The 14,612-nt window shown below is 35.3% G+C and overlaps 1 protein-coding gene across 6 annotated transcripts in view; it reads left to right on the forward strand.

Annotated features, from left to right (window-relative positions):
* The window catches only part of ERBB4 (erb-b2 receptor tyrosine kinase 4), a 1,139,239-nt gene that overhangs the window by 772,439 nt on the left and 352,188 nt on the right, over positions 1-14,612 (forward strand). For all 6 annotated transcript variants that reach the window (XM_019446103.2, XM_019446105.2, XM_019446106.2 and 3 more), the window contains exon 5: positions 11,907-11,972. In XM_019446103.2, coding sequence (XP_019301648.2) covers positions 11,907-11,972 — 66 coding nt within the window. The remainder of the gene's footprint in view (positions 1-11,906; positions 11,973-14,612) is intronic.

Genomic DNA, 14,612 nt, shown 5'->3' on the forward strand with positions numbered 1-14,612 from the left:
ATGACATGAAAGTGATAGAATGGAAGAGAGGAGATTGTGAATGCTTGGTGATGGCAGAAAGGCAGGAGAGAGAGCTAGTGAGCATCCTTGGGCAGGGGGTAGCCTGTGGTGAATCAGAGGCTGAAAGTAGTGTGAGAAAAGTGAGAATTAAGAAAAGGTTTGGAACTGTTGCCACGGGCAGTGCTTTGGATCCCATTTACTGTCCTCTGAGACAAGTAAAGTTCTTGTGGTTGAATTTCAGCTGCTGACCCATGCCTCTTAAATGTGACACCACTCACATACTGAAAACACGGTGGTTACAGTTCCTCAGGGATCCCTTAGCACCTCTGACTAGCAGTCTCACAGATGAGGGTCATGGAATGGGCAGGGATCCCAGCATTGATGACATCTAATCCTCTCCAGCAATTCAAATACCGTTTCACCATGGGTTCCTCTCTTCTTTTCTGTCACATACCTTGAAATATTATCTGCCCTCTTTTCCTCCTTCCATGTACACTAGGCTGAAAGGTACAAGAATCTGATATCCCAGTAGCAGAATGAGCGTTCACTGTACTTAGATTATTAGCAGCATTCCTGCTGAGACTGCGGCTTCTCAAGCTTTGCCAAAGCATGCAGAGACCTCTGAAACCCACTTGTCCCTTTCTGCCAAGCCTGTCAAAGTTTCTAAGACATTACAGCCTCCCCCTTTCCTATTACTTGACTATGATGCCTTACTGATCATTTCAACTCTGTCTGCATAAACACTTCTGTCTCCAGATTACTTGATTTGTCTGCCATATCACTTCTGCTGACTGTCTACAGTTCTTTGTCTCTCTTTGTTGTTCTTTAATGTTTTTAAATACAATATTTTGAGGGAGGGAAAAAGGAACTAGCATCGATTGATGTATATTACATGCCAGGTGTTTTACATATGTTATTCCTCTTAATCAGCCCTAGCATATACAGGAAGTATCATCATCTATATTTTATTAATAAAGAAAGTCAGCTCGTAGGTAAAGTTCCTTACTCAAGATCCTACCAATTATAAATAATGGAGACTGAATGCAGATAAAAAGTGATTTCAAAGTTTATGTTGTCTGCTTTTTACCAGCACTTATGTGAACACTTAAAGCAGTGAACAGCAATATTGTAATTTGGTTATGCACACAATACTTTCAAGTATTTTATCTTCCCTAAACCACAGGCTATAATTTCCTATCACAATTATAAATGCTAATTACTAAAATGTGTTTATATTTAACGGCATTTATTTTAGCCCCATATACTGATGAACCTTAATAAGCAAGTAATAGAATCAAAGTAAATATGAATTAAATTTTTAAAAATGTACAAAAACAAAAATTTCTGACAAGCAAATATGCTATGTAAAATAAGCCCGGCATGATATAGAGAGACAAGTTTCTGGTTCCACTTACACTTCTGTTTTCTTACCTATAAAATGAGACAAATAATAGTACTTACACTATACTGTTGTGCAAATTCAATGAGATACTAAGTGTAAAGCGCTTTGTCTACAAGCTAGAATGTAGAAAGTGCTCAATAAATGGTGAGATTGATGATATCGGTAACAATGTCTAAATTTGAGTATGCAGCACAGTGTGAACCTCCATGTACAAGATAAACACTTAAATAAAAAATTAAAAAAAAAAGAGTCAGAAAAGTTAACTTATCTACCTGAGGAATGAAACAGTTCTAAAACCAGAGTGAGAACTGAAATTCTAACCTGTCTCATGACGGATAGATCCTGTATGTGTGCATAGCTGTTGATATTTGCATGAAATACTCATTTAGAACCACAAATGCAGAAATTTACATTGATCCTGTCAAATTTTATATTGTTACTTTTGGCTCTTCATTTCGTTTACCAAGTGCTTTTTTTCTTAATTTTTAGAAGTGTTTTTAACGTTTCTTTATTTGTGAGAGATAGAGAGTGTGTAAGTGGGAGAGGGGCAGAGAGAGAGACAGAGAATCTAAAGCAGACTTCGTGCTGTCAGCACAGAGCCCAACGTGGGGCTTAAACCCATGGAGTTTGAACTCACCAACTGTGAAATCATGGCCAGAGTCAAAGTTGATTGCTCAACCGACTGAGCCACCCAGGTGCCCCACCAAGTGCTTTTTAAAATCTGAATAGTTATCCTATGTATGAACAATTGCTACCCCTGCCTGATGTTGTCATTTGCAGATGTGGTAAGCATATTTCAATTGTTTTATGTAACTCAGTGATTAAAGAGTCAAACATGATGGATATGTACAGAGGCCTTTGGTAGACTCCTAGTATCAGCACATCAGTCTAGGCCAGCCCGTTCCTTTATCAAATGTTCTGATGCATGTGCCAGTTGTCTACAAACCTACACAAGTGGTCCAGATGCCATCAGTGTTTTCCAGAAGGACATAAAGAATGGCATGGTCACGTTCTCTCTGATATCCAAATCAACCTTCCATGAGCTACAAATCTTCTTAATAGTATGATATGAAATTAGTGATATTTTCTTAATGTATATTTTCATTTAAAAATATTTATTGGTTCTCTTCATGTACCGGCAAAATATTCCATAAAGCAAATGGTTAATTGAATTATGGTATGGCTATCTAATGGGAGGCAAATTGACCAAAAAAAAATTGCATCTACATAATATATCCTGATAATGTTTAGGATAAAATATAATGTGAAAGCAGCAGGTCACAAAACTAGACAGACTATTATACTATTCAGAAAACAGTGTTACTATACATCAAAAAATGAAAAACACCAAAATACAAAGTTTATAAATGATTTTTATTTTCTTCTTTTATATTCTTCTGCACTTTATAACATTTCTAATTCAAACATGTATTAGAAATAAAATCTAGGGGCATGTGGGTGGCTCAGTTGGTTGAGTGTCCGACTTTGGCTCAGGTCATGATCTCACAGTTTTTGAGTTGGAGCCCTGCATCGGGCTCGGTGCTGACAGCCTAGAGCCTGAAGCCTGCTTCGGATTCTGTGTCTCCCTCTCTCTCTGGCCCTCCCCTGCTTGTGCTGTGTCTCTGTCTCTCTCTCAAAATAAATAAACATTAAAATGAAAAATAAAAATAAATAAAATAAAAACATTAATTAAATTAATTAATTAAAATAAACATTAAAAAATAAATAAAATATAGCAAATCAGTGTGGGTCAGAGAAGACCTCATTGGGAGGTGGCATCTAAGAAAAGCAAGTAAGCAGATGAACCGTGTGACTGTAGCCTATCAGAGAAAGAGAAGCTCAGGGAGAGGGCATGGGAGGGCCCTAAGTAGAGGGTGCACCTTGTACATCCTGGGAACAGCAGATGAGAGTGCTCAGAGGAGTGATCCAGGAAGAACATAGTAGGAAGTAAGGTTATGAATACATGGAGAAGGCCAAATATCATACGGCCTTCCATACCATTAGAAGCACTTTGTCTTTTTTACTTTGAGATGGGAAGTTATTGGAATTTGATCTGGTATGTCTAAGAAGATTGCTCTGGTTAATATATTGAGAAGAGATTATATAGAGGCCAGGGTAGAAGCTAGGACACAAGTTAGGAGGTTGTTGCATTAATGCAAGCAGGAGACAGTTGTGACTTAGCGGTAAGGGTGATGGGAAATGATTGGGCTTAGCTGTATTTTGAAGTGAGTGTTAACTGGATATGATAATGATTTTGAGTTTGAGCTGAGGATGAGTCCAACTTTTTCAACATGAAATTCTGAAAGGATTGATTGACATGAAATATTGTTATGACTGACTGATTGAAGAAGACTTTAAAGGATTTTTCTGGGTTGGGAAGTTGAAGGATTACATTTTGGACATGTAAATGTTTGCATGTCTGCTAATTATACAGGTAAAAATGTTTTAGAAGCAGTTTGAAGCATAAGCCTATACCCCACATGGTCAGGACTGGAGATACAAATTTTGGAAGGTGTCAGCCTATTAGTGTTATATGAGGATTAACAGAACTAATATATATAAAAACTTAGATATTCCAGGAGGACCACCACCACTTAGAGCTGAACAGGTTTTGCACTGTCCACTTACAAAGAGGTATAATCTAGGTAGACTATAATCATGGATGCTCTTGATGGCCTTTGCTGGTTCACCTTAAATGCTAATAAACATACCTGTCATTATTACTGTTGATTGAAAACAGCAGACACATGTTAATTTATTCTTTAATTCTGCTGGTAAGGTTTTCCAGTTTGTCAGACCCCTTATTTGTGTTTAGAAATGTATTTGACATTGATTAGAACTAATTCTGTTCCACAGTAGGTAGAATTCCTGTGTTCTGCTCTGTGCTAACGACTGTAAACAGTGATAATTAATGCTTTCTAATTACATGATTTGGAAGAAACATGAAATATGAGTATGATATATGAAATATTTAAATGTATCAATATGTAATAGTATGAAATGCTTTTTCAGGAAAAATTTAACCTTTCCTTATAATTTGAGTCATTTTGTATTGTTGATACATTTGGGAAACCATTTGGGCCCCTTTACTATTATTTTTTTTTAAGTTCTTTTCTATTGATTACAGTAGCCTAAAGAATTGTGAAGGTGTGCTAGAAGTATAAAGTTTACAGAACAGTAATATAGATATTGTATCAGATCTTTCCATTCAATGGGAAATATAATCCCTTTAGTCTATTAATGTGTATTTTATTTTGGCACATGTATGCCATTACTTCTATCAGTAACTTATAATCATGTAAGACTATAAATGTGAGTGATGATCAATAATATTAAGTTCATAATAGATTCTCATCAGATTTCCTTTTGACTGAAATTTGTGCAGAGCTAGCCATTCTACTTAATACATGGAAGCACACCTAAAGTCAACATGCTGATAGAGTAGCCAGTTGCCCCCATGCATGGTTAAGAGGTTTGAAACAGACATTTTTGGAATGTCTATCCCACCCCACCCCACCCTTCCAGCTTCTATCTGCACATGAGATGTCTGCCATTATGATTTCTCCTCTAGATTGATTTATGTTTACCGAAGGCTTCAGGAAAAATGAAGATTTGCTAAACAGGCTCAATGCTTCAAACTTTTGCACAATTCTGTGTGCCTGATAACTGGTCAGTTCATTAGCCATCTGTCTGTAATCCTATCTGAGCTAGTGCTAGGGAGAGATACTGTGTGCTCTGGCAGTTGCAGATCAGCAGTGGGGAGTTGAATCCTCGAGAAGAGGGTGGATACAAGTATCTCATACTGAGCTTGATGTATTTTACACTTCTGTTCAAAATTAATCTTGATCATATGAGTATGTAGGCTAGTCTAAATCCTTGGACTACAGGTTGCTTGACTGTATAACACGATGGCACTTGTAGAAAAAAACAAAAACAAAACAAGTTTAATGATGCTGACATTACCTACTTTTCCAATCCAGTGATTACTTAACATAATTTAAACCGCTAACTCCTGACTTAATTTATTGCTGGATGAAAAATTCCACCCATATGTATTTTTACTTTAACTTTGTCTTCCTAGTTAGTGAAAATACTTGCCCATCTTTGTTTTGAATAGCAAGTGTATAGAACTTAAAGCTTTCATTCAGTAATTAACTTGCAAATCATGGGCAAGATAGGAAGATTGAATTGAAATTGGAAGAAAACCGTAAAGTCATTTACATAACGAAATTGTGGGACCAAATAAACACACATGACAATGAGAGTTGTCAGATAAGAACAAGCCCAATATTAACTTCTGATTAAAAAAAAAAGAGCAATTCAGTAATATCATTAAATAATGATGCCAATATATTATTTGCTGGAATCCTGTTGAGACTTTACTATCAACAGGGTGCTTTATAATAATTTAAATTTGAAAAAAAGTTATGTGTTTTTTAGGACTGCTGGGGTAAAAATGCAACCTGATGGAAATATATCCACAAATCAAGGAGTGAACACTGGGAAGTGAAAGACTGCTACATGTTTACACCATTTAATCCTATAAGTTTGGTTACCAAGCATCTGATCAGATCTAGCACTTAAATTTTTGTCTCAAAATATGGCTATGATGTTTGGAATTACATGCCAAACCATTATTTCTTATCCATACTTACTCATGTGGAACCTTCATCATCGGAACCCCTGGGATTGCTTTTTTTTTTTTTTTTTTTAAATACAAATTCCTGTACCTCCCTCTCCTAGACTGTAAAATCAGCACCTTGCACAAGTTCTCAAATCTCAACACTAATTTTGGGAACCATAACCTGAAAGTCTCTTCTACCATGCCGATCAAACCACATAATTTCAGTGTTTAAAAACTTTGACCAACTCCATGACAGTTTCACAGAGTAAACTCTAACCTATTCAGAAGACTTTCGAGATACTTTGTAAGCTTACACTCCAGATGCTGTCCTAATGCAAACAGCTCAAAGGACTATAAATTATTCATTATGGCCCCAAACAGTTGTGTGCACCAATGCCTCTGTGTCATTGCTTAGGTTAATTATTCAGCCTGGAACTTTCTTCCCTTTATCTACTCACAAAGTAGAAATTCAAGCATGCTCTCCATGGAGCCTTTTTCAAATACATCCTCTCCATTTTATGCATACTTCTATTTTAGCAAGTATTATGAATATCATGACTATTTGCCCATTTTTCTACTTATTTCCTGGTCCTTGAAAGCTCCTTGAGGGCAGGACACTGATTTATTCATCTTTTTATCATCCATTCAAGAATAGGGACTAGTTTAGTGTAGACTTCCAATAAATGTTCCACTTCCCTTTCTGAATTATGGGATCATGAAAAAGATACTATTCTCTCACTCTTTCCCCAGTAAAAGAAATTTTAAGAGGTCAAGACTGCCAGTTTTTTTAAATGGACTGAAAGAAGAATCCAGGCAATGTAACTGCATTGCCTTTAGCTAGAGGAAGTTTGAAGATATCATCTTTTGTGGTTGCCAGTGACCTCATGTTTTGTAACTCTTCAACTGTCCTAGCATATTACTTGCAGAAAGCAGTCCAGAGGTACATATTAAATCCCATCTCTACTGTCAGGTAGTCCTACGAACAAGCAAAACTTCTAACATGAATTTATGACTCTTAAAAATATCGAAGTGGCTCAGGGACTCTAGTTCCTACAAAAAAAAAAAAAGAATGCAAAAGCTACATTTTAATAACTTCTGGACAAGCATAAAAGATAAACTTAGTCATACTTGCTAGCTTCTGCAATGAATAATGCATTGTCAAAGCAGAAATGATTGTGAATTAAAATAATGCTGATGTGCAGTAATCAGCACTTACTTTAAAAGATTAAAATGGTTGCTAAAGTGACAGAAATATTTGTCTGAAATTTTGTTTTGTTTTATATTTCACTTCTTTGAGTCAAAATGACAGGAGGTAGAAATATTAATTTAAATAACTCTGTTATCACTAAGTTGAATGGAAATGTCAGATTCTTATTTTTAAGTAGCATATTTCCTCACATAGTTTTAAAAGAATTATTGAAATAAACAATGGAAAGGAATCATGTAGCATACTGAGACATGGAAATAAGACATATTTGGACAGCACTGGCAAAGTTTCAGTGCCCCAAAACTTTTCTTCCATTTACATAGGCTAGTATGGATTTTGTCTTTCTGCTGTTCTCATTTAAAATACATAGAGAAGTGATTTATAAAATTAATACACACTAAAAGAGTGAATACATGGCCTTTTTTTCCCTCTTGAAATCAGGCCTCCTGAGACACTGCATACCTGAGAATCTGAGAATAGAAGACAGAAATTTCTCAGTAAGATGTTGGGCCATAGTTAAAAGTATTTTTCTTTCTGTAAAAGACAAGGGAGAGATCCGTCATGGGCCATACTTATCCTCTCCACTGAAGTGCTCTCCCCTGATCTCATTTTAGATGTCATATAGATAAATTACCCTATAAGGAATGGAGTGGACTTCCAAGCCACCAGGCATTAACTTGGAAATGGCCCAGCTCAACCTGACCCCATCCAACTCTTCTTTCCTGAGCTAGAGGACTGTTAAAAATTTAGATTTGTTGGCTTCTTTCCTTAAACCCCATAGAAGGTGAATGTTAGATACAGACTAATCAAAACCCTTTCCCTTTAAAATAATGCTGAATTAATTCTAAACTCTTATTAGAGAAGTAACCATATCTGTTTCAATACTTTACATGGTTCCTAACACACAGGTATAGAAGGAACTGAAAAAATACTTTTGGATAAATAGATGGAAGGAAGGTAGAGGAAAAAAGTATGTAGTTTTGTTTTGTTTTGTTTTGTTTTATTTTGCTAACCTAGATAGGTAATTACTCAGAAAACCCCTTGTCTCCCTTCTCATTTTTTTACATTTGTGTGCAGCAGAAATGTTGGAAAGAAAAATCTAAAAGCATATTTTAAAGCATATTAAACACATTAGTCCATAAAACTACACTACCCAGTTGTCTAGAAGAATCAAACTAAGGTTGCAGGCCTGAGAGTATGGCAAATATATTAATTCGGGAATACCTCCAATCCGATTTTGGCCAGATATTTTGATACTTAATTGGAACAACTTAGTGAAAATAGTATTTGCCCAATTGCCATATACCGCCCAAGGTTGAACTGAATGTGGGGGCAGATTCCAGAGGGTCAAAGATAGTCAAATGAAGGGCGAGCCAGAATGAGAAACCATTTGTGGAAGCACACATAGGTCATAGCCCTCCAACACATGTGTAGTAATAGAATTCTGGAATGTGTGTGCCAAGTGACCCTCTTTCTCTTGGTTTCCAAAAGGAGTGAAGGGAATATATGACTGAGTAAAATCTCAGTAAGGAGGCAGATGTTGTTAGCTTCCTTTTACAGCAGTAATACATATTTCTATTTAAATATGAATGCAAAATGGAAACTGCCAAACAAAATTTCCTAACAGCATGATAGTCAAGGTTAAATTGTTTAAACTTCGTGTGTGTCTGGCTGGGGTGGCACACTATATCATTTGTTTACAACTAGGTGGGCCTTGCCATGATACTTTGTCAAGAACCATAAACCTAATTTCTAGTAATACTCCTTTTCGTATTGGATCCAGGCAAAAGTCTTCGGTGGTATATCAAAACTACAAGAATAAGAAGGTAGAAAATATATAATCCAATAAATGAGGAATACTGAGTGTATTAAAATAATGTTGCTTAGCTCCCCCCCCCCCCACCACCCCCCACAGCTATAATAGTGTTCTGGTCACAGTGAACACAACTAAATATTTCATTGGCCGCTAACACAATTAAAGAAGTCATAGATTAAATAGTAGATGATAATCCTCTGTTTCAGATATCTTTAAATAACAGACCACTTAATGGGTCAATTTAAAATATTTTAACACATCTAAAGAAATATATTAACATTAGTTACTTTCTCATAAAAAGTTTGTACTCAAAGTTTTCACTGCTTCCCATTTTGTCTCACAGCCCTTTCTAATTTCCGCTGGTATAAATCAAATTAGATTTATTAGCATTGTACAAAAGAGCTCCAGTAGGTTTTTAATAATAATTATCATTATCACTGATTAAAGTTATATTGTTCAGGCCAGATGGAGTCCTTTTCCTGTCAGTGAGAATGAGCTTGCATTATGTAGTCATAATGTGTTTGGATCTAAATAAACAGATGGCAGAGTGACAGGATATTATACACTGGTGATGTCAGCAATAGTGGTTCACAAACAGAATTGCTCTAGATAAACTCTATTGTAGCAAGGATCCTCATACTTTTAAGAAGGTGAATGGAATTGAGCCTAAGTGTTATCTTAACTTGGAAATCGTACTGTTCACTTGCAGAAGGGTAGACCATTTGGATGGCCTGAGGTTCAGCCTGAAAAAGTGCATCTGCTGAATCTGCTCTTTAACTGTGAAAGCATTTAACATAACAGCTTCACTCAGGCAGTCTCATAGGGAGAGAGAAAGAGAGAGGAAAAAAGAAAAAAAAAAAGCTGCCCAAGTTATAAGGTCTTTCAAGTTGAAGAGTTAAGACCTGTGGGTCAAGAAAAAGAGGAAAGATCTGATACAATCTTATTTCATAACTTTCAAGATATAGTAAAACCTTGGTTGTAAGTATAATTCATTCTGGACAAATGCTTGTAATCCACAGCATTTGTATATCAAAGCAAATTTCAAGAACCATTGGCTCAGTTTGTGATCATGTGACATTCAGCATCACATACCACTTGTATTGCAAGACATTGCTCGTTTATCAAGTTAAAATTTATTAGAAATGTTTATTTGTCTTGCAGAACACTTGCATAACAAGTTACTCACAATCCCAGGTTTTACTGTATAATTATGTTAAAGTAAACGTCTTGTAGGGGTGTATACTCATTCATAATAATGTTAGAAAATTAACAGAGAAGGTTTAATAAGAACTGTTATAGAAAAGCTTTAGTCTTTAATAGATTTTCATGTATACTTTTTATTCTAAAAAACCCCACTCTATATACCCTTATACCCACCAATATTAGGGTGAACCTATGAAATTCAGAAACAAACTTCAAAGAAAATCATTATATGTGATTTCTTCTAGCTAATACTCTATGGTTGTGTCCTTAGGAAAATTTCTCTGTAGGATAACTGTATTTGCTGAGGCAAATACTCAGAGTAGCAGAGTTCTTAAGAGCAAGATAGTGCTACAGAAGATAAAGGCTCGTATTTGAAAATGAAGATGGTATCAATAAAATGTTTAAAAAAGGATATCAAATAATTGAAATTAAACTTCCTAAAAAATTTATCTGTTTAAATGCTTGAAACTTTTATATAAAGATGTTGGTTTGCAAATTGGTCCCTATGCATGGAGGGCAAGGAAGACTGAATACATAGGGAGACCACTCCAGATTGATAGGTGGCAGGTATAATAAGCAAGGTAACTTACATACAAGGCTGGTCTTTAACATATCCAGGGTGATCTTGGACAACCACAAGACAAGTATATCCCCATAACTGCCTACCAGACTCTTAAGTTTATATGAAGGTTTTAAACGGGTTCAGTAACATATTCAATTCAGATGGCCCCAGTATCACCTTACTCTCTCAAAGTTACATCCTTTCAGACTGCTAGCAGGGGAATAGTAGGCAGGATGTTCATTACAAGGACAGGGGAGGGAGCGAGGAGCCTCCCATTGGCCAGGTCTAGCTCAAGGGTCAACCTGTTGTCACATCCTCTTTATGACATCCTCCCTCAAATGAGACTCTAAGTTATGTGTATAGGGGCTCCTGGATGGCTCAATCAGTTAAGCCTCTGACTCCAGCTCACATCAGTGTCTCTCAGTCTATGAGTTCAAGCCCCACATCTCACTGTGCACTGACAGCTCAGAGCCTGGAGCCTGCTTCAGATTCTGTGTCTCCCTCTCTCTCTTCCCCTCCCCCACTCATGTGCATGCGCACTCTCTCTCTCACAAAAATAAACATTAAAAAAATTAAAATAAATAAATAAATAAATAAATAAATAATGTATGTAACCTTTTCATTCTGATGGTTTGTCATGTGTTTGTAAAAATATATTTTTGTTTCCATAGACTTCAAATTCTTTTTAACTATTGATTTATTCCTTAATATCAATTAGCCATGAACTATTGAAATTATATCAAGCAGAATAGAATCACATAGAATCAATAGAACAAAAATATTCAATAGTCAAAGTGAAAGTTATTTCATGTAAATATTTACAACTATCTGGGAAAATTCACAAATTCAACTTATTTCCTTTTCTTATAAAATAATGAGAAGATTTTGAGTATCAGGAGATTGTATTTCAGCTTCACATGTATTTGACATTCAGGTTTTGCTACTTAAAGGGGGCATTTTATGAGCTATGTTTCAGCTATAGGAAAATATAAAAATCCTCAGAAAGGAGCAAGACTATTTGCTTTGAAGAGTTACTCCTAGTCAAAGAGTGAAAGATGGTAATGTGTGTGTGCGCTCTTTCCTCTCCGACAGGTGGACGTTGCCATAAGTCCTGTACTGGCCGATGCTGGGGACCCACAGAAAATCATTGCCAGACCTGTAAGTGTTCAACAGTGAGAAAGAATAGGCTTGAAATGATCAAGTGATTTTAATAATTCATGTTTTTCACACTTCTGGTCCTCAGAAACATGAAAATAAGCTTTTGCTTCTTTGTGGTAGATTTGCTCCTATTCAAGTAAACTGCCTAATTTCATTGCTTGCAAATGAAACATAGTATGTAATTGCTTCTTATATTTCTTTGTGGTTTTCAAGTTAATGCTATTAACAACACTGATGTGGTGATATTAACTATGACTTAAGAGTCTGTATATCAGAGAAAGCAAGAAATTCAAATGTGCACCAAATGGTAATTCCATTTCAGGTTATAAGTACTGAAATCTCAGTAAGTACTGAGTACTTACTGAGATTTCAGTACTTATAACCAGTACTTATAACACCATCCGTTCATTAGGAAAAGAAAAAAAAGAAAGGAAAAAGAAAAAGAGCACTGTGTCCCCACTTTTTTCTAGGCACAGAAATATTAACTATATGAATTACGGATGACTGACTATATCTTGCCCTTTGTGTATATTGTTTCTTGTATTAGTCATTAAAGTAAGTATAAGCTATCATCACTGCTAAGACATTTACAAAGTATATTGGATACAAAGACAAGTATCTTTTTTTTTCAGCATTCTTAAAGCCATACTTAAATCAGCACTGAACTTTCACTAATCTTAAGGATAAATAGTTTCTTTAAAAAGGAAAAACAAAATGCTCCATATGAATGGTAAAGATATTTCTTCTTTCCTGCTACAATAACAACAGCTGGAATAATATATGAAAAATAGTGTAGTGGCAATTTGAAATGTGTTCCTTTCATTAGCATAGAAGACAGAGAAAATGTTATTAAAAATATGAATATACAAATATTAGATATTGTAGAAATTTATTATACTATTGGTTGAAAGTTTAGATATTTCTAATTTGTCTCAGTTCATATTTGTTAGATTCTCTTTCAATAAGGAAATGGAAAATAATTACATTATTGTGAGCCAACAAAGAAAAAAGATAGAGGAAAAATATTTTCTCACTGGTAAATGATTTCTTTCTTTTTTTTTTTCCTTTTTTTTTTTTTTTGTTTTAATTCAAGGACATTTTCATGTCTAACATTGATAAAATAAAAAAGAACATAGAATAAATTTTTTTCCCACTTTTGTCCTGCCTCTGTCCTTCAGCCATCCCTAGGCAACAAATGTTATTGGCTACTTTTGTGTATTCTTCCAGAGACAATTTATGCATACAGTAGGACATATGTATATGTTCCTTCCCATTTTTCACTCAAATGTTAGCATGCTTTACATGCTATCATGTACTTTAATTTTTTTTTTTTTAATCTAAGCATATGTGAATGAATTTACTTATAGTATTAATGCCTAGAAGTAAGTGGTCATTGCAAGGTCAAGGACACATATTTATGTAATTTGATAGAGATCACTAACATGGAAATCTTGTTTTCTATAGAGTTTGTAAAAGTTTTCTCTGCCAGGAGCAATGTATGTGAATTCCTGTTTCCCTATTCCCTGGGCAAGGCAGTGTATTATCAAACTTTTTGGTCTTTGTCAAGAAGTTATATAAAACATAGTGTAGACTTAAATTAACTTTTTTGGTAGAAATAATGTTTACAACAGTTATATTTTGGCAAGAATTTTAAGCAGGATTGTAAAGATCAATGTGTGAAATAAATTTACTACAATTATTTGTAGACAATATTCTAATAGCAAAGTAGTTGAAACCAAGTTACACACAATGCTGAAATAACATTGATGTGGCCTTTTGCACAAAGTTGAGATTTCTAAAATATAAAAGAATCCTTGTAATACTTTGTGATGAAGTGGCAGGTGACCGTGGAAATTGTTAAAGTGTGCAAATGTCCATAGGTCCTCTCATGTCAAAAAACTTCTGAGATGTCAAATTAAAAAATGAATTTTACTCACTCACCAACTTACTTATTTTCCAAAGGATCAAGGAAACTTTGCAGCCTGGCTGCTTGCTGTGGCTGGGCCCCTCTGGTGGATCCACCCAACTACCCCTGGTCTTCTGGAGAGGGGCCTCTCAGGCACACCTAGCTCACCTAGCATTCTTGAGGTCCACATGTTAAATCGGGGAACGTAGGAGCCTACTTGGGCTGTTTTCTGTGCTAGCCTACATTTAGGAAATGCTAGTTTGGATTCCTTTCTTCTGTTGGGTAGGGAAACATAGATGCCTACTATTCTGTTGTTTGTCCAGTTCAGGGTTTCAAACTAGTTTGCCTTGGCTTCAATGCCCTTCAAATTCTCCTTTGCATTATTGCCTTTTGCATTATTTCCACAATACAGCTACTCTTGGTAAGGAAGAAATAGATTTATGCCATCTTTTCTGGACCAGAAGTCCCATATAGTACTTTTAATAATACTATTAATGAATGAAATCAAATCAAACTCTTAAGTAATTTTTGCTGCATTTTATATGAATTTTGTAGAATAGAAAAATGTAGTGTAAATTACTTTCTTCTCCTTCTTCTTCTCTTTCTCCTCCTCCTCCTCCTTTTTCTTCTCATTATTATTATTATCATGATCATTATTATCATCTTAATGCTGAATAATCATTCTCTAATTGATAGGGATGCATGAGCCAAAATCTTGGAAATCACTCTGTTAG

The sequence above is a fragment of the Panthera pardus genome, unplaced genomic scaffold (genome assembly GCF_024362965.1).
Source record: "Panthera pardus isolate Hobbes unplaced genomic scaffold, ASM2436296v1 HiC_scaffold_10, whole genome shotgun sequence".
Taxonomy (NCBI): Eukaryota; Metazoa; Chordata; class Mammalia; order Carnivora; family Felidae; genus Panthera; species Panthera pardus.